Below are 20952 nucleotides of genomic sequence, written 5' to 3'. Positions count from 1 at the left end.
CCGCTCCGCCTCCCCGCGCCGGCAGGAAGCCGGAAGCGGCCGGGGCGCTGGGCAGGCCGGCGGGAGACGGCTGGTGCGTGGGGCCGGCGGGCAGAGCAGGGTGGGTCGGGTGAGGACAGGGCAGGGCAGGGCAGGGCAGGGCGTGGTGGTGTCCGCGTCCGCGGAGGGCCGAGCCGAGGTGGGCTGAGCCGGCCGCTTACTCTCACCGCCGCCGCGGTGTTACCGAGGGGACGCGGCCGTCGCCGAGCGCGGTGGTTTCGGTTTCCTGGGGCGGCGGCGGGGCCTCGCCGGGGGCTGTCGGCTCCCGAGGCGGGTCGCGGCCGGCAGCGGCTCTGCCCGAGGCGGCGGCTGGCCCGGCCCTGCAGCCCGGGAGGGACGAGGCGCGGCCGGCCTGTGGCCTCGGTGTCGGTGATTTTCATCGCCGTGAATGTGCCTCAGGAAGTGGTGTCGTCTTCGTGGCTGTAGGAGTTGCTGAAGTTTTACCTCGGGAAGGACTTCCTGTCGTGGGGATGAGCCCCGGTGCCGTGCCTGCCGTACCCCACGGCCCTGGAAGAGGGGCTGGTGGGTCGATCGGGCGAGCTCGTGGCCCTCCATGGTTTTCCAGGAGCTGCAGTCCCAGACAGGCCGAGTGCTCTTCCCCCGTTACGGACTGGAAATTCCGAGGGCAGGGATGAGCAGCAGTGGAGCCAGGCTTGCCATTGGTTTTGTGTGCCTTTGGAAGAATGTGCTGCTTTGTACGGATTCAAGCATCACGTTGTGTGGCCAAGGGCAGGGGATTTCCATGATTTAGATACCAGCTGTTGGACTGGAAACTCTCGTAAGGAGGTTATAGCTGAAGAAAGCAGGGGTAGGAATCAGGAGCTTCAGGGGGAGAAGCTTTTTTTCTAGGCCTTAAGAAACGGCGTGCAGGGAAGTATAAAACCTTCATAGTTACCAGACAGTAAATGCTAACATAACATTTATTTGGAACCTCAGCACCTTGTCTCTTGGCTTTGATGGTGTATAAGGTCTTGTCTGTAAAGAGAAAGAGCCTTCACTGTAACTTCATCATCTTTCTCTCCTTGCTGGTGAAATTTGTATGTTGCAGCTGTTAACAGGGGAACTGTACCTGCTTTGTGTGCTTATCCTGCGTGCCTGAGGTACAGCAAACTTTTTTTATTAATCAGAAGAAGTCAGCACTCCTGCTTCAAAGCATTGCAGTTAAAAAAACCCCACATAAGCAATTCAGATGTTTTCTATTACAATCCCCTCTGCTGATAAGTTAAAAAGTAGTAGCATGACCAGAAGCAGAAAAATATTCAACAAAAAACACCCAAAAAGCAGTCCCCAAGCTCTTGAAATGCTAATGAGTCACGGGGGACAATAAATCAAACTTGTGGCAGGAGAGATTTCTTTAGATATGTGTGAGGAACTTGTCTAATCACAGAGTTAATGACCGTAAGTGAGATGTGAAGAAATAGAAAGTTCAGCATTAAGTCTCATGACAGGACCAATCATACAGTTAGAGCTATTTTTTTTTTTTTTTTAATAAGAAGCTCTAGGAAGATGTGAAAAGAAAACTTGCCATGCTAAGTGTTTAGCAAAGATCAGTTCTGAATCTGTCAGAGAATGGAAAGCTATTAAATTGAAGGAGATCTAACATTAGGAAAGTTATTCAATCAAATTATGATAATTTGAAGATTAAATCTGAATGAGACTTTATGCCTTAAAAGTGAAGACTACTGAAAATAATGTAGACTTTGTTATTATTATAAAAATATTATTTTGACAAATAAAATGTAATACAATACTGACTTTGTTTTGCTGCTGAATATGTACCCTGGAATTAGTATTGCATATTTGTGTCTGTAGTTTTAAGAGTGAAAAAACCCAGACCTTGATAATCCATTAAAACCTTGCTGGTTTGGGGTTTTTCTTAATATCCACTGAAAGTTATTGAGGCTCATCTGTCACAGACTTGTCTTTTTGACCTTCCTGCAAATTTAATTAGAAAGTATGAAGGTAAAGGAAAAGAGATCATGTGCATAAGCTACCTCATCTTTATCACTTTGGGAAATTTAATAACTCAGTCTCTTATTAGGCTGCTAAATTTTTTTGTATTTGAATAGACATTGATGAAGAAATTCTCCACACTTTGTCTGCTTAGAAAAGATTAATTATGTTTCTTTGTCTTGGTATGAATCTAACGCATGTTGCTTTGAAGTAAATGACAAAATACAGGTTTACTGGTAAAGTGCAAACTGACTTCTTACAAGCAGGGTTTTAATTATAAGAATTTTTTTTAATTTGAAGATTTTACAAATTATTTACAGAGCAGGCTATGTGTTATTTCTTTGCATCACCTTACTTTTTGTGTCTGCATCATAGATAGTTTTTTGGCATTTACAGTAATTGCCAGCTGGGAGAAGTTATCTTATTCTATTATTACAAATTGTCTTGTCAGAGTTAACCAGGAATTGTAAGGGTTTGGGGTGTGGTGGTGGTGTGGGGTTTTTCTGGTTCAGATTTGACATGAAACTTTTCATCCCTTCTAGAGGCATTGAGAACTTTATCTAGATTTTACATGTGGTGTTGCTGCATGACTGAATTTATTTTAGAGTAATGTCAGGGCTTTGCATTGTGTCATCGCATTCTGTAGGGCACATGTTATTGCCTGGATATCCTGGGACTGCTTTGGAAGAAGCTTTGCATCTCCCATGGGTGAATAGCTAAATAAAAGTATGAAATCTGCAGTTGCTACGCATGGAGAAATGTGTTCAAAGTCATGAGAATATGTGTGTGTCTACAGCGTAGCATGGGTGGGATCAGGAGCAGTGCAGAGGTGGATGCTCCAGCTGGCCGCTGGAGCAGGATGGGCCAGTGGCGCTGTGGTGGCTGTTGTGCGGCTGTCTCCGCGCTGCTGCGGTGCACACTGTGAGGCTCCTGGTGCTGTCACCTTATGCACCAGGGAGCTCTCAGAAAGTGCCAGCCACCTTCTGGTAAGAAACGTGTGCAGGACATTGTCATACCTCTTCCTCAGTAGTTACAGGAAAGGCTTCTTTGTTTGAGTATCAGCAGTTTCCTGTCTATTAACACAGGCACATGCAGTGTCCCCGGCCAAGCTGAGGAAAGACTGCTGCTGGAGGACAGTCCCCTGATCCAGTTGCCATTTTGCTCATGAGATTCTTTAGATTTGGGAAACTGCATCTTTGATTTTAGAGCCATTTGCTAAATTTAATGTCAAAATCAGTGCTTTAATTAAATGAAAAAGGTAAGGGTATTCACCTGCAGCTCCTGCTGTTTTGGCAAACGGGAAAATCTGGCAGTTCTAATGTTTTGTTTCAGTCATTTTAATTTAATCAAACTTTTTTTTTCTCCTTCTTTTGAATCTGTGAAAACCTGAGTATTTGACAGTTTACATTTCAGGAAAGGTAGGGAAGCCAGGCTGTCTCTCTAGAAATGATGTGACTGTCTAATGTGAAATTTTAGAAATGAGAAAAATGTTCCTTAATTTCTTGCAGTAGTAATTGATGGTTCTAGCAAGTAGCTGAAAATACTTGCATCAATTGTGACTTTTATTTAGCTCATGTAAAAATAGCTATTTGTGAGTAGTTAGTCCAGTTCCTTTAAGTTGTACTGAAATGCAACTTCCAGAGCCAAAAGGATTTAAAAGATCTGTATACAGATCTGCCATGTCCATTCTTTGGCATATGTACAGAATAATGGAATTCAATTACAGGTCTTGATTATCTTTAGAAGACCTTGTGCACATTTTTTTGACTCTTTTCTGTAGTTTTTGTTACTTTATCGTTTAAACTTTACTGTGTACAAGAGTAAAGGGATTATAAAGCTTTCACTCTTCCAGTTGATTTTTCAGAGTTGGGAGAGTACAGACCTTAAATGCAGAGAGGTGTTGTGTCTCGCATTAGTTTTGATTGTTGGGTTTGGTTTTGTTTCCATGTTTCACCTCTTATTCCTCTACTTGGTTGTTCTTATTCTACATGTCTTTGCAGTTATGGTTGGGGTTTGGTTTTTTATTTTACCTTCTAATTAAAATAAGTCTCTTTCATGTATTTTACTAAATTGTAATTCAGTGTATTGAATGCTTTGTTTTTAAGGTGAAAAATAAAACTGTCTAATCAAAGAGCAGAGATGCAGAGCACTTCAAATTACCTCTGGCTGTTGTCTGACATTCTAGGACAGGGAGCTACTGCAAATGTTTTCCGAGGGCGACAGAAGGTATGTGAGGAATTACTAATCTAAGTAACATGTAAACTTTGAGGTTTTTTGTATGTGAGTAGCTTCATAAAATCAACAAAAAAAGTTCAAGATTTAGACCTAAAGCAGATGTATCTGTGTAATTATTCATACATAGTTTTTAATTTTTAATATTCGTCCATTGAATTAGAGTTCTGTCATCATTTCTGAGGATTTGTTTTTAATATTGAATTATGTGTCCTTGTAAAATACTACCGTGATTAATTCTTCATTCCTTTATTTTTCAGTTTTATGGAAAAAATAATCCTTGCCCAAGAATTTAAATAGGAATAAAAGACCTACCAGTTTTTATATGACATGAGTCTATGATTTATATCTTTGTTAAACTGTCTTTTTATTGTTTTTCCCTGTTCTTTTAAAACCTGTTATGGTGATTTTTATAATTTTGTACCATAAGTGAAATATTCTTACGGTATTGGATGAAATTGTTAGTCATTGTCTGTAAGTCAATGATTTGATGTCTAGGACACCATGGTCTTGGTGACATGCCTTGAGTAATCAGCGCAAAGCAGTACATTATTTTTGCCACGTAAATGATATACTGATGTGTAAATGATATACTGATGTGTATGTTGCAGCCTTACTGAGGGACTACAGTGACCTTGCTTGTGTAGGTCATTCTATTTCTACAAATTTCACAGTGTGTCTCACAAAGTGAAGATCAGCAGGGTTGTGAAAGTGTGTTTCCTGATAGTAATGATAGTCTGTGTGGAGTCAGTACGAAGTGATTTATAAGCTACAGTGTTTCTGTCTTCCACATTTAAGTGTGAAGCAACATAAGCAATTATTTAGCAGTTAATGTGCTTTCCTTGGTGAGTGAATTTCAAGGCAGAATGATTCTCCTGTAAAGTTTATGGTTTCATGGTTGCACCTCTCATCACCTTCACTAGTCTGAGCCTGTGACCTGTGGCTTATTGTCAGCAGGAGCAAGCTTTTACCTGGGCACCCGTAGTGCATGTAAGTGTGCTGTACAACACACCTCATCTAAGCACAGGAAGGCTTTGTCCTTAGAAAGAGTTTGTTGCAAAAGACTGCTAATGTAAGCTTATTCCTAGATATGGCTCAGGGAGGTACTTTGCCCTAAGAGCGACAGGAGTTGCATCTTCAGCTGGTGCTGTGGGTGGCTGAGCAGGTTGGGACTTAGTCCCACTTGAGAACTTAAGTTTGATTAAGCTCATGACTCTGCTTCTTACACTTATTATGTGGGTTTGAACTGCTTCAGGATTTTGCATGAGTGGTACGTAGTGCTTGAAACTGCCTTCTTTGAAGAGACAAAATACTAATTTATCAGTATAAACAGAACAGTAAAGAAGAAGAGAACAACATTCAGCTACTGGAAATTGTCTCTTAACTTAAGCAAGTCAAGATCCTCAACTGTAATATGTGCTTGCCTCTCATTGATTTGTCTAAATAACTTACCTCTTGCTCAAAAAATATTTTTCAGCTAAGTTTATGGGTAATTCTTAAATGCGTAGCCTTTCTTGTGCTAACTGTTCTTTTTTTAAAAGCACTTAGATTTTTTTGAGCTAACGAGTTTCCATTCTGCTAGTCAGTTTGCTTCTAGTCTATATTAAACTAAACCAACGTATACATGATTTTTGTAGTAGAATCTTAATTTTCACCTTCAAACAAAATAATATTTTGAAATATTTCTAGTCTGGTTATGCTCATATGCAGAAGATCTCAAAGCGATTGGATAATGTCTATGTGTACATTTACAATATTTTGCTTCTGTTTGATGAGTTGTTTGTTTGTTTTGAACAGAAAACTGGGGATTTGTATGCTGTAAAAGTATTTAACAGTATAAGTTTCCTTCGTCCTGTGGATGTTCAGATGCGAGAGTTTGAAGTATTGAAGAAACTAAATCATAAGAACATTGTTAAACTATTTGCCATCGAAGAAGAGGTAACGAATTGTTGTAGTTGTGATCTGAAATGCATGGACATAACTGCAGTAACTCTTTGTTTTATCCTTAGCTGTAGAGCATATAGTTAAATTTTTAAAGAATGGTAACATACATGATGATTTAAATACTCCAACCCAACCAACACCATTTTCTTCTTTTCTCTCTTTTTTGTTGTTGTTGCTGTTGAAAGAATACACTTGCTTTCTGTTGGTGAAACACCTTCAGTGTTTAGGCAAAGGTTATGATTCTTCATCTTGAGAAGCCGCTGTCCTAAGCTTTATCTTGAATTAGGATTTGTAAGCTATATATGCCTATGAATATTTAATACATAGTGGTAGTTTAAGGTGTTTCAGTAATCCTGGCAATTTTAAACTTTTGCTTTGCAACCAACTAGAACAATGACATAGGACATGTAAAACTGTATAACAGTATAAATTGCAGTAGTTGATCTGAAACTGAGATGCTGAGATTAGTAAAGAGTAAAGAAGGACAGTTGGTTCTCTCAGCTTTTCTAGTGTGTAGTTTCTCATTTGTCCACCTATCAATACTACTGTCAACCTGCTAAGTGCCTAGAACTTGAGGCTTTCTTAGTTTTTTCCCCTCTCCAAGGTGGAATACATGAAAAAATATAAGAATCCACCTGCACTTCTTTTGAAGATGATCACCAGAATGAGATTTTTGATATAGCTACAGACTTTCTTTTTCCTTTCTTTTTTGAAAGTAAAATCTTGTGGTTATATGTAATTTCTGACATTGGTGTCACAGTAGTCAGAGACTTAATATTTTTTAATTTTTTTCCAGACAACGACTAGACACAAAGTACTAGTTATGGAATTTTGTCCCTGTGGGAGTTTGTACACAGTTTTAGAGGAGCCATCTAATGCCTTTGGTTTGCCAGAGTCTGAGTTCTTGATTGTTTTGAGAGATGTGGGTATGTAGACTTTGCTCTTTAATCTGATTTTTTGACTGAAACAAACTCATACTTGTTTTGTTTATCTTGAAACAGCAAGAGATAAATTTACATGACTGTCAACTAATTGAACAAATTAATATGGTCATATGGAATCACATCTTTTATTTTTGTCTGTGTTGGTATAGGTAGCTGCATTAAGAAGCCATTTTTGTTTAAAGCATTGATATAGTTCTTTTTTCTTTCTTTGTTTCAAGATTATTTTTCACACATTGAACTCACTTCTAGTGATAATTAATTTCAGAAGAGTAAATGAAAAAAATATAGTTTACCTGTGTTTACCTCTTACTAAACTTTCCTCCGTTACTTTATGGGAAAGATATTACTGAGAACAAGAAATACTGTAATTTAGATGTTTGAAGGGGGAAAAAAACGCAATCTCTGGTCATGGTCTTTTTGTTAATTGAGTGTCCCTTCTCATTCCCATTTCCCAAAGAGAACTTGTGTGTCTTCCTAGCATCAGTTACAATTCAGTGTTTGCGCAGTCAGTGTCAAAATGTGTACATGAATTCTGTATTTTCTTTTTAATTGAAGTGGCTGGAATGAATCATCTCCGTGAGAATGGAATAGTGCACCGTGACATCAAACCAGGCAATATAATGCGTGTTATAGGGGAAGATGGTCAGTCTGTTTATAAACTTACAGACTTCGGTGCTGCAAGAGAACTTGAAGATGATGAACAATTTGTTTCTCTCTATGGCACAGAAGAGTATTTGGTAAGCCCATATGATTTCATTTTCTCTTGAAGAAATGTTTGAACTCTGGGGTCCTTTGTGATTAGAGTTGAATAGGTGAAGGTCAGGCTGTTGGGAATTAGTGTTTAAACCTTTGTATTATAATTGTTTCTATAACTTTCTGCTGGATTTGTTCACCTTGGGTCATGCCATCTTCTGCTACTCTGAATACATTAGCCTTGAAATAATTTCCAGGTCCTACTTAAAATGTTGCTTTGTGTGAAAGGAGGAACAACAATATTCTAGTTATGAGCATCTTTGCTTTCATCTCTGTAGATATTTTTTAGTTTGTGGTTGAACTACTTGGATGACATTAGATGGAGTTAAGATTCACTTGACACCGTAGTTAACCAAAGAGAGGCAGGCAGAGAAGAATCAAGAACCTTAGGCATTATTTTCTTCCTGCCATGTTTTCCCACGGGTGCACTGTAACAGATATTCTCCTCTGCTATGGATCTTTTTTCAGTTTGATTTCTGTTGTTTCAATATCATTTAGAGGAATACTGACTTTCTCCTCTTCTTTAGTGGTGTTTCATACTAGTAGTCACTGTTTAGCTGAACTTTAAAATATTTTTTGCAAACTTTTCAATAAAAGTGACTGTCATACCTAGAACACTAGTGATAATCTGTCAGAATAGCTTAAGCAAATTCTGTGATACAAGCTAACTTTGCCTTTTGATTAAAGGCTGAAAGTTTAGAATGACAGTTTATCCTGCTGTGAAAGGATAGACTGGGGGTTTGTTCTTTATATTGTTCATAAAGCAGTTCTAACTTTTTTTTTTTTTTTGTCTTTAGCATCCTGATATGTATGAGCGAGCAGTCTTGAGAAAAGAGCATCAGAAAAAGTACGGAGCAACAGTTGATCTGTGGAGCATAGGGGTGACCTTTTACCATGCTGCAACAGGGAGTTTGCCTTTCCGACCTTTTGAAGGACCTCGTAGAAACAAGGAAGTGATGTAGGTAATTTAGAAGGAAAATTTTATCTGTTGGTAAATAAAATCAATCTGTGAAATACTTTTTAGCAATAAATCCTACACACATATAGTAATAATTGAAACAGTGAAAATAATTAAGAAAAAATGTTCTTTCAATTTGTGATATAGCCCCAGTAGGAGCTGAGCCCCACACAGCTGTTCGGTCACTCCTCTGTAGTGGAATGGAGAAGAGAATTGGAAGAGCAAAAGTGCAAAAACTAGCAGGTTGAGTTAAAGACAGCTTAATAAGTAAAAAAATACCACAACAAACAGCAACCCTTGCCCCTTAAACCCAAAGTGAAACAAAACCAAGAAAAACAAGTAACGCAAAAAACCCCCAGTTCCTCATGACCAGCCAACTGATGCCCAGTCAGTCCCTGAACAAATGCTACCCTGGCAAATTCCAACCCCTGGCCTCAGCTTCTATTGCGGAGCAATATAGTGTGGAATATCCCTTGGACTCAGCTGTTCTCCTTTGTCTCCTTCCAGCTTCTTGCCTGCCACCAGCCTACTCACTGGTGAGGCAGTAAAGAAGTAGAAAAGGCCTTGATGCTTTGTAAGTGCTGCTCAGCAATGACTAAAAACGTGCCTGTGTTAATAACACTGTTTTGGTTACAAAGCCAAAACACAGTACCATACACTATGAAGAAAATTAACCCCATCCCAGCCAAAATTAGTACGAACATTCTGCTTCAACAAGGATTTTACTGTGTGGCAACTTAAGACCTGAATTAAGTATCAGAGCTTCCCCAAAAGACTGATGTTTTTTCACACATCTTTCCTTCAGCATGGCACTAGGCTGGTCTGTTGCAGTGTGGTGTATCATGGTTAGGCTTCACGTACAAAGATTTGGGAAGGGCTCTACCCACATTGGCTACAAGCGCCCTGGTGGCTAAAGAGGCCAATACAAGATACGCCCGTTGGCCGCAGTTAACCAACGGGGTGAAGGTGGAGATGAGCTTTGGTTAGGCCACCTTTTCTAGGCCCCCCTTTGAGTGGAGCAAGCAGCGCTCTTCTTGAAAAAGGCTGCTTGGTCGTTCAGGGTGCTGCTGAAGGAGACTGTCATCTCCGGGGTCAGTCTCAGGCGACCAATGTCCTGAACCACCTGCATGCAGAGTTGGGTCTGCAGCTTCCAGTGCACCTTTCACCTGCTGTTTCATCCCTCGCCTGTCGCTACAGGGCTTTACAAATGTGGGTATAACCTTCAGGCCTGCGCAGTGGATTTTTTAGGTGAGATGCAGCATGCACAGAACTGGACCCACCCTTTAATCCTAGGGTTCATCTGCCAGGGGCGAACGAGCTTGGATGGTGGCAGTGAGGTCCTCAGGACGTAGGTTTAATTAGCGTGTCCTTCTCTTAGATGGATGGCCTTACAGGGCTAAGTGAGCTCCATCTGCCCGGGTTTGGAATCAGAGTTGTCCTTCTCCTAGGATGACTGCCAGAAGGCTAGTGAGCCCATCCTGCCCATGGACATATTTTACTACAGGACTTCTCTCGCACTGCCCACCCGCGACCCTCCAAGCAGGACTGCCCTGTCCGCCCTCCCACCCGTCCGGGGTCCCCATGGCCCACTGGACCCCCTCCCATTCCCCCAAATTGGACTGGAAAGGCACACAAGGTGACAGTCTAATAGCATAGGAGAGTTTAATAGTAGAGGCAGCTGAGTTTAGTGCACAGCAATACGCTCAGGTGCCACAATTAACTAGAGTAAACACAGCCAAAGAGAGCAGAACAATTCAAGGGGCATTTTGAAAAGTTAATCTGAAGACAAGTTTCTTAGTGGGGATTCTTGGTCTGCCCCTCACTTTTCTTTAGGCAGTTAGACACATTTCCTCAAAGGGAAAGAAATACAGTGTGGTGTATATAACTTGGATATTCGGGCAAAATTATGGTATTCTGAAATTGGCTTTCAGTGCTGTAAATTTTTGTTGTCCTTTAAATGATTGTCTCCCCAGGCAGTCTTGAAATGCATACATTACCCATGAGACTAACATTTTAGTACAGTTGTGGACTGTGGCTGAAGATAACAGGGATAGCTTCTGAATGGGAAACAGAAGCTATGTCTGTGGCATGATGACTGCATTGATTCCTATTTCATCTTAGTCTAGTTCTATTTTGTTGCTCTGTGTGTTGCATTTGAAAAATAAAACAAGGTGGTACTTGGGAGCTCTAACACACCAATAACATCTCTGTTAGAGTATTCCTTGTAAAGCTGACTCCAGTTTTCTTAGTTGAAGAAATTTCCCATCTTGTGATTTTCCTGCAGGCACCCTTGTCATTGCTGCTGCTTGAGAGATAAGCAAGGAACATATCTTTTGTATGTACCTTGTCCTCCAAAAAGACAAAGCACAGCTGAAATTTTCTGTTGCAAAAAGCCTGTTGCTCCTGATTCGTTTAATGAGAAGTTTGAGAAATACTGGCCTGTGCAGTACAAAATTAGACAATACTGAATTGTATCCAGATTTCTAGATGTTTCTTCTTTATCCCCAAGCCACTTGGTGGTGGCTAAACTTCATCTCTTGCTGTGGAACATGCTAGAATTTAGTTATGTTAATGTCTAAGTTGAACTAAATTGATTTTGATTAATTAACACTTGTGAAAAACTTTGATTTTCTTCAGTATGCTGGAGATATCTCCCAGATTCATCCCCAAGCCTGAGGTAGACAGATTTGTTTCTCCAGCATAACTTTTCACTCTTTGCTCTTTTAGCACTGTTCTGTCAGCTTGTAAGCAAAACTTCAATTACTGCATCATCTACAAATTTAGGCCAACCTGTTGTTTAGATTTATATAATTGCTGGCCCTTTGAGGATAAGTTACTAGAGCTATATATGTGTAAGAGGTAGTAGTTGAAGTCTATTATTTTTGTAATGTTTTGCAGGTATAAAATAATCACTGGAAAACCTTCAGGGGCTATTTCTGGAATACAGAAAGCAGAAAATGGACCAATTGAGTGGAGTTGGGAGATGCCTATTTCTTGTAGTCTCTCAAAGTAAGTTTGAACTGTTCACAAAATGTTTCAGTGCTAATTGATTGCGTTTGTTGAATTATTTTCTCTGGATTATGTCTTTGGAACAGAGATCTGATGAACCTTTTTTCTTCAAACTCTTCCGTACATCAGTACAGTCTGATATTAGGTTATCAAGTGTCTTTTCTTCCAATCTGTTCAAATAGTGTTATGATTGCTAATTTACAAATTGGCACCTGAGAATTTGAAGTGGTATGAGTAGAAGAAAGATTATTACTGTATTTTCCCCACCTTCAGGAATGAATATGAAGAACCAATAACTTTGATGGCTCTCCCTTCTTGCAAGAATGTGGCTTAAGACATGACAAAGATTAGGCAATAGGAAGGAAATGATAATAAAAGACAGTTCAGAGGCTTACTTTTTGCTAGGAAAAAGTCACATCAGCACATTTTAACATTTAGTATCTTAAATTTTATCATCATATTTTTGCTTCATAATATTCAGTAGGAAGAGCCATGGAACATCTAATCTCAGTATGACCTTGAAAACACCTCCCATAACCCTTTAACCTCTTTATCTTTCTGAGACTTCTTCAGTATTTTAAAGTTACTACTCTTTCATGGTAAGGAGGAAAATAAATTTGTCTGTGAACCGACTCTAGAAACAAACTTTTCTGAAAGCCAAATATGTAGTTCTGTAAGAGGTGTAAGAGTCAAAGTCTGGTTTTTATCAATTCATTAGTTTACAGTGTACAGAACTTGCAATTTGTATGTATTTTTCATGATACTGCTCAGTTGTTTCCTCTGTTTATTCCATATAATTGAACTGCTTGAAATAATAAAGCAGATTTTTTCATTAAACATCTGTTCACAGTAATATTTTTAAGTAGGATTTAAACAGTATTTACTGTTATAAGTTTAGTACTAAAGTGAGTTTGAGCACAGCATCCACTGGCCTCTAAAGGGGTTGTCAGTGTGCTTGCAAGCCACTGGAGCTTGCCTCAAAATGTTACCAGTTTTACCACTGGTTTCAGGTTTGATATGTACATAATGTTAGAACTTGGGGGAAGCTGTTCGTGGTAACACCGGAGTAGGATGCATAAAGTTCCTTGGAATTCAGATACTCAAAGTAGAAATGCAAGAAATTTAAGCTGACCTTTCTCTTAGAATAGTACCGACTAAGGCAATAGTATGCTCATTTTTCTTTGCGGCATGTGAGCTGCATGTGTGGAGTACTTACTTAGCCCCATCTCAATCAGGATGAATTCTTAGTGTTGACTCATTTAAGTAATGAGTCTTTGCTAACCCAGCTGATTTTGCCTGAAAACAACATAGTGTGCTCACACAAGCAGCTCTGCCAGCAAACCATAAATGGCAGTAGCTTCCTTCACAGTGATACACTGCGGTAAGTGCACGTGTGGGATGAGCTGGGTAAAAGGCTACAGCAGTGGTAAAAGGTGACCTTGGCTCTGCAATCTAGACTTCTTTAATTGCATGTCATTTTTGCAGTGTCTGTGAAATTTGCCAAATATAAAGAAAAAACATGTGATAGTTGAGCCTAAAAAGGAAAGAGAAAGTTTGTGTAGTAATGAAAAACGATGGACATTACCGCTGAACATTTTGTTGCTCAGCAGAGGGGGGAAAAAAGGCACTGGCCTTCAAGGGATAAGAGATTTGCATTCATGAGACAAGTCAAATAAAGTGTTGCAATTGGTTACAAGGTGAAAAGTTCCAAGTAGATCCAAGTTGTCTTATCTCTGCCTGGTGTCCTCTAGGGGTCTGCAAGTTCTCCTCACACCTGTCCTTGCGAATATTCTTGAAGCAGACCAGGAAAAATGCTGGGGATTTGACCAGTTTTTTGCAGAGACAAGTGACATACTGCACCGAATAATAATCCACATATTTTCGTTACAGCAGATGACCTTGCACAAAGTTTATATTCACAACTATAATACGTAAGTGTTCTCTCTCTCTGTTTTCATTACTGTGCCCTTATTCAGGCTAACAGCACTGTGACCTCAGATCACTGGTGTTACAAGTTCAGTAGCCTTTCCTTGGCGGTTTATCTGAGGAAGTAAAAGGATGCAATTATTCTGTGTGGTCACAGTGCATAGAAGTGTGTTGACCAAAAATAAAAATAAAGTAATTGAATCAATGGATCTTAAACTTGGTCTTATTTATTGACAGAACAGAGACTTAATCCTTGACCTGTTAGCAATGTGTCTGTTTTCACAATGAAGACCAACTCATCCCACATTTGTATATGTTACTTATCTACAAAGTAATTTTCTACAGACTGTGTTCAGATCTCGCTTTTCTTCTCTTGTTCTCAAGAACACAAAAGGCACACATCATCTCTATCTGATGTAAAACTCTCACAGGGGTTCTGAAGTGATAATTGGTGCAGTTTAGGATCTTAAGTTATATGGGGTTCACTTTATGGCCATTAAGTGCTGATGTTAAAAGGTTTAAAGTATACAAATATAAATGCCTTTTCTCTGTCTTATTACAGATAATACAGGCCGTATCTTATTCTCTAATACACGAACACATACTGTTATTTCATCAAATGTATAAATACACTTCTGGTTTTTTTCAAGTTTTCTGTTCTGTCTTTTGTATTTTGAGAAAACCTATATATTGTTTTTGCGGAGAAATCTTGCTTGTAGCTCAAGCTGCTCCTTTTACTTTATTTTTTAAAATTTATTTTATTTTTATTTTTTACTTTTATGATTATATATGACCTAGCTGTAGTATTAAGAAGTGGTAGCGTACTGCTGCTGCACAGGAGGCAAACTGGTCCTTCCTGTGGTGGGGTTTTGTGGGGTTTTTTTTTGGGGGGGGGGTATAGTGTTATACATTCTTATGCCTTATATCCATTGATTGCTGGAAATAGAATTCCGGAGTGTCTTTGGTCTTCCTTATCACTGCTGTTTTAGGAAATAATCTGGTTGTCTGCTAGCTTACAGGATGAATTTAATTTTTAAATTTTTTTTAACATGTAATACACCAGGCTTTTCTTTTGGAGGGACCATCCGTCTCCTTTGAAGAAAAGGGTATGCCTGAGAAAACCTAAGTATGCTTCCTTCCCCTCATCTGCTGTTGCCTGTTTTTACTGACCTTCAAACCAGAGCAAGTTTGTTTACACAGACGTGCTTTGGAAAATCAGAGGTAGAAAGGAAGTTTGATATTTTGCAGGAAATAGCATTTATTTTTGTAACAGAGCAACCTGGAGCCTTAGGCAGCATGCTGCTTTTTTTCTAGTTACAAGTCAAATGCTTTATGTGTAAAACCAGTTCTTAATTAATCAGAAGTAAAAGCAGTTTTTATTTAAACTCAGAATCTGAATTGTTGAGCTATAGTAAGTCTAACTAGTACTGAATATATTGTTTGTATTCCAGAGCTGCTATATTTCATGAATTGGTCTACAAACAGACAAAAATTCCATCTCAGAATCAAGAACTGATATATGAAGGTCGGCGTTTAATACTAGAGCCTGGCAGATTGGCACAGCACTTCCCCAGAACAACTGAGGAGAATCCTATCTTTGTAGTGAGCAGGGAGCCTGTCAACATTGTTGGATTAATCTATGAAGAAGGTATATATATGAAAGCAGTTTCCCCTTTCTTATAGCTATCTTTTGTAATCGTTTGGGTTATTTAATTTAATCGCTTTATGTCTGTTATGTCTTAGAAATAACATTGGAAATTTTTCTTTGTTGATACCTGAAGTTCTAAGAAAGTGGTCCAGTGTTTTTCAAAACTTCTAAGTATCCAGAACATTTGAACAGAAACAGTAGGTGCTTGTAACGTTCCAAGGGCTTTGAACCTGAGCATTTGTGTGTTGAGATGTAGTCGTGCATATTAAGTTCTGAGGTTTTTTTTGAAGCATAGCACTTTTAACAAGTAGAAAGGAACATTATAGAAGGTAATTCAAAGATGGTTCTTTTGTTCCATTACTCACTAAGTGGAAAATCAGGTTTTGTTTATATTTGTCATGGCTATGGTTAGCCTTTCAGTTCCCAGAGAAGGTTTTAATAATTTACATTTGCTCAGAAGATAAGGTAAGGCTATAACAGGAAAAAAAAGAAATCAAGGTTTTGAATTTCCATTTAACATTGAGAGGCTTATAGAGGAACCTATGCCAGAGCCCTTTTTTGTATGTGATGAGGTGGAGGACATGGCTTCAGTTGAGAGATCAGTGTTGCTGACTGCTCAGGCCAGCTGGCACTCACACAGAAGTGCTGAAGAGTGTGGGTAGGTGAGCTGTTTGTGGAAGGATCAACAGGGCCTTTATATTGTGTCAGAGCCTTCTGAGGGCTCTGAGCATGAGAACAAAGGAGATTCAGCTGACAGAGGCTACCAGAAGTTTAAAAAAGCTCTTTGGTGAAGTCCTGCCCTGAAGAGTCTCAGTGAAACTGAGCAGCCATGAGATAAAAAGAGAATGGTCTCTCATGCAGGCAAACAAAAGGCTGAAGAACAGAACTAAACAGTTGGCTTTCTCAACAGAGAGGGATTGCTAGTGGAGACCTGCATGAGATTTGTGCTGTGCAGCAAGTTCAAAAGTGAGTCTGTAAAAGGAAGTGAAGGTCAGTTTGCTGAAGATACCAAGTTATTAAAAGCATTTAAGACAAAGGCATGAGAACCACATGACATTAAAAGGCATTGCAGTAACGGATTAGATTAAAATCCATGTAGATACGCATAGAAACAGTGTACAGGGTGGGGAGGAAAAACAATCTGAACTTTTGAAGTCTTATGGAAAACAAAAAATTACAGATACGTGTTTTATATTTCAGTTTTACTTCCAAAAGTACATCAACGTTATGATTTGGATGGGGATGCCAGTATGGCTAAAGTGAGTAATTTTGATTTGAGTTTATATACCTGACTCAGATAATGATACTGAGATGAAAGCTACTCAATTTTCAGATGAATAATGTTAATAAAACTATTTTAATATGCTAATGAGGATTTCTGATTGACAGAAATATGTGTTAACAAAGGATCTAAAAGTGTATTAAAGCCTTACTTTGCATACAAAGTATTGTTGTATATTTAAAAAAACCAAACAACAAACCCAAAGTCCAGTCTTCTAAATTTCAAGTGCTCTGTTATTGCATAATTCAGTGTTAGGGGAAAAGGAGCCTGACACTGTGGGGTCCTGAAGTAGCTAGAAGATTCATAACATCAGCTGTGATGATGCAAAATTTAATGTTAGAAAAATAACTGTTTTTCTCTCAAAAGAGAGGAGTCTCTAGGACTCTGCAAAAGGGTGGAATTTCTGTTGCCTCTTAGAAATTTTCAGAATCTGTGGGGGACAAGTAGAGCATGTTTCATTCTTTTGGTCATTTTCATAAAACTGCTGAACTGGAAAATCTCACTACCATGTTTAGCTCTACCTCCTTAATGAGTTGTCTCTGACTAAAGTTTAGCCCAAATTATGCATTTTAAAGCACCATCCTTATGTTGCTCTTTCTTTTATTAATCTGTTTTGCTTTGTTGTGATGTACTGATTTGAAGCAATAGTAAAGAGAATGCCAGATTAGTTCTTATGTTGCTTATTTTTTCCTTCAGTCCGTGACAGGTATTGTATGTTATGCCTGTAGAGTTGCCAGTTCTTTGCTACTTTACCAGGAGCTGATGCGAAAAGGAATACGATGGCTAATGTAAGCAATTGATTGCATTTCATTGTGCCTTTTTTTTTTTAAATTGAGGTATGCCTTTATTATCAAAACATAATTCTGTGATCTCTCTATCTTGGGAGGTTTTCCTTACTCCTTGAATATGAATAGGCTTTCTGAATTTTTTCCTTCTTGCAGTTATTAGGGAAACAAAAATATTTTTTTTCTGACAATAAAGTTAAGCTCTTTGCAAATTCACTTTCTTCTGTGGATAATTAAAGTTTAACCTCTGGTAACATGCAGGGACAATTGAACAACTTGCACAAGTTGTATTGTATTGTATATCTTTATATGAGGATTATGTAATGCATTTCTAACTGAAAGCAATTCCTAGTGGCAGTTATTACTGCAGGTATATTGTTCTATTACTGATTGCAGTTGAATGCTTTTGTTATGGACTAATGCTTCACTTTTTTAGTGAAGTAATCAAGGATGATTACAACGAAATGGTTCATAAAAAGACAGAGGTTGTCATCAGGCTGGATTTCTGCAGCAGAAACATTGAGAAAGCTGAGAAAATGTGAGTAGAAGCACTACACCAAATTCATTGATTTTTGCATTATCATTTTTAGTGACAATAGTATTTCAAGTTATGGTTATTTGCAGGGTTTTTGCATATAAAAATTAAATTTGAATCAGCATGGATTTTCTGATGGCAATGACTTAAGCAAATTTAGTTGTATGCTTTTACTCAGAGTATTAATTTTACTGCTTAATCTAGTGAGAACAAGTAATTACTATTGAGTAGTAATTGTGTGTGTTCTTTTTTCTTCTCTGACTCAGCTCATTTGCTGTTGTTGACTCTAGAAGCTATAGTAAAGCCTGGACAAAGAATCGAGTAGCTTTCCTTTCACTAGTGCCTTTGTCACGGAGTTCGGTTGTGTATGACGTTAAATACTGCCCCTTTCACAGCTTTAAGACCATAGCATGTTCTGCATGGAAGAAGTTTTATTGTTGAAATATAACATAGAGCAGCTGCAAATGAAGCCAAACCCACCCCTCACCCAATTTAGAAAAAAAAAGGTAAACACCCCCAGAAGACAAAGCTGCATTAGGATATCACTAGATCACGGTGCATGCTTGTGGGCACGCCAGAAATAAACTGCACAGGAAATTCTACATCTGTCATTATTTGAAGTGCTTGACCATTATTTCTACCTATTTTGGTTAATTCAAATGGGAGGTCTTTATCACAGAATCTTAATGTTGCCCATATGGACCCATTTATGTCTCTACAGCAGACAGATTTTTAGAGCTCTTCCTGTAAAACTGACACAATTTATAATTAGGCAACTAAAGAATTGTCTTTTAGCATAAGAGACCTCCAGGTTTCAAAAGATCAGAGACGACACTTATTTCTCTTGTCTTTCATGTTGAGGAAGCAAATGTTTTCCATTGGTCAGACTGTTCTGCCCTACCTCTCTCAGTCAGGAGAAGGTTGAAGGAGATAGGATTTCACTGTTCAGTTCTCTCTCCAAATATCATTTTTTCTCTCTTCTCACTTTTGTTTAGTCTTCAAATTCCACTCAATGTCCAATTTACAGTCACATTCTTTTCCACTTTTAAAGAATCCTCACAGTGTTTTGTTCAGTCTTTCCACAAACTAGCAGTAGCTCTGTCTTTGAGGTGTTTTATTCAGTCTGATATGAACTTCAAACACCATCCCTTCTTAGGATTCTCCTATGGGTGTAGTTATCCTATGCAACCTAGTGGCACTCTTCCCCAAATGCTGTCTTGGTCATAGGATGATTAGTGCACACATCTATAGCCAGTGGGTTTTCAGAGTAGACTTAAGAATAGACTTAAGCCTGTTGGAGCTGCTAATGCATGTGCAAATTGAACACCTTGTATGTAGTAATTATGGATACCCAGGGATTTGACAGATTTGCTCTGTGTGCGCCAAACATACCTTAAAACCCAGCTGTGTCAGTTTATATTTGCTTCAGAAAAAAACCCAAAAACACAACAGTGAAACTAGTGAAGTTGTAGCTAGCAAGGTAACAGTACACCTGTGTAGCCTAGTTACAAATCATTAAGGTGGTAATCCAAATGCCTCTTCAAGCCAGTTTCCACTAGTTGGCAGGGCTGGTTTTCGTTGAACTCTGTGTTTGGTTCATGTAGTTTTTTCCTTCATTCTGCCAGAAGAAAACCTCTTAGAGCTCAGAAGAAACAGTGTAGGTTCTCATTTGTAACTCTAGTGTATTCAGCAGTATTTCAGAGCAGCAATGTGAAAAAAATTGTTCATTTATGAACGGGAATAGTTCTCATGTTGAACAGGAATTTGCTATGTGTTTGCATTCATCTTTTGGCCTCAAGAAAGGACAGGATTTTCAGGTTTTTGACTTCAGAAGACTTTTATGGGGCTAGCAAAGGACATGTCCTCTTGTTTGTCCTTCCTTTTCAAGGCTATGCTTTGAAGCATGACAATGCAAAGTTTTTATTTTAAAAGATAAATGAAGTATTGAACTTGAGCAAAGTATGTATTTTTGAAAACAGTTGAACTGGTTGTTACTGTATTTTTAAAATTAAAAGGTACCTGAGACTCAACAGGAAAAATATTGTCCTGAATAAGTTGGCACTTAAGCTATGGTCATATGGAAGGCATCAGTATGAACAGATGGTCTTACTATCCCATCCTTTAAACTTTCAGTAGCACAGCCTTTCCAGTAAGTTTCCTTAGAAAAGCATTTTGGTGCACTGAAGTATTAGTTTATGTGTCATTGACTACTTTAAGTAACTTCAGTTTGGTAACATTTTAAGTATTTTGATTAAAAGGAAATAGTCCTCCACTGCCTGTGAAGTACAAGTAATGAGACTAGACTAAAGAATTCAGGGATGGAAGCTGCAAATTTCTTTTTTACAGTTCCAACATAGGAAAAAAACTCAAGGAATATTTTTTTCAAAACTAAAATATTTCTATTATTAAGGGCCACATAACACTGTCAGTGTTTCATAGTTGTTGTTTGACAGAGACTGTATTTTATAGACAAGAAAAGGCGGTTATTGTTACAGCCTGGATTCCAAAAGTATTTGAATGTGTTCACTGCTTGTCTTTTTTCTCTAACTGTGCTTTTTTCGGTGGTTAGATATGAGAATTTGATGCAGATCAACTTGGAAGCATCAGAAGTGGATGAAATTTCAGAGATACACACAAAGCTGTTGCGTGTAAGTACCTTACAAAGATTCTGTGTCATTCTGAAAATGGTGTTTCTAAAGAAAAAGCCAAATATATGATAACACAGGTTTCTGTGAAAAACAACTCTGAATTTTCAATGTAATTTCTAGACTGCCCAGTTGTTGTTAAAATGTCCATACTAACGTGAATATCTTTCTGAAAACATGGTAAAACCTTTTATTTTAGCTCAGTGTAGTGAAAATAAGTTCCTGAAAATACAGTCTCGTTTTCTAAAATACTCAAGTAAAGAATTATAACCTGGAAATATATTTTACTTTGCTGTTAT

The 20952-nt window shown here is 38.5% G+C and overlaps 1 protein-coding gene across 2 annotated transcripts in view; it reads left to right on the top strand.

Annotated features, from left to right (window-relative positions):
- The window catches only part of TBK1 (TANK binding kinase 1), a 30168-nt gene continuing 9216 nt past the window's right edge, over positions 1-20952 (top strand). The window contains exons 1-13 of one of the 2 annotated variants that reach the window (XM_064655777.1): positions 1-73; positions 4098-4218; positions 6022-6162; positions 6965-7094; positions 7668-7849; positions 8663-8823; positions 11722-11832; positions 13584-13763; positions 15210-15406; positions 16607-16665; positions 17385-17476; positions 17910-18011; positions 20578-20656. In XM_064655777.1, coding sequence (XP_064511847.1) covers positions 4132-4218; positions 6022-6162; positions 6965-7094; positions 7668-7849; positions 8663-8823; positions 11722-11832; positions 13584-13763; positions 15210-15406; positions 16607-16665; positions 17385-17476; positions 17910-18011; positions 20578-20656 — 1521 coding nt within the window. In that variant the 5' untranslated portion in view covers positions 1-73; positions 4098-4131. Of the gene's footprint in view, positions 101-4097; positions 4219-6021; positions 6163-6964; positions 7095-7667; positions 7850-8662; positions 8824-11721; positions 11833-13583; positions 13764-15209; positions 15407-16606; positions 16666-17384; positions 17477-17909; positions 18012-20577; positions 20657-20952 lie in introns of both variants that reach the window. The other variant, XM_064655778.1, reaches the window with a different exon arrangement.

Source organism: Pseudopipra pipra, chromosome 5, assembly GCF_036250125.1.
Source record: "Pseudopipra pipra isolate bDixPip1 chromosome 5, bDixPip1.hap1, whole genome shotgun sequence".
NCBI classification, from domain to species: domain Eukaryota; kingdom Metazoa; phylum Chordata; class Aves; order Passeriformes; family Pipridae; genus Pseudopipra; species Pseudopipra pipra.
The sequence above is the reverse complement of the archived record's forward strand: the minus strand, read 5'-3'. Positions and strand labels throughout refer to the sequence as shown.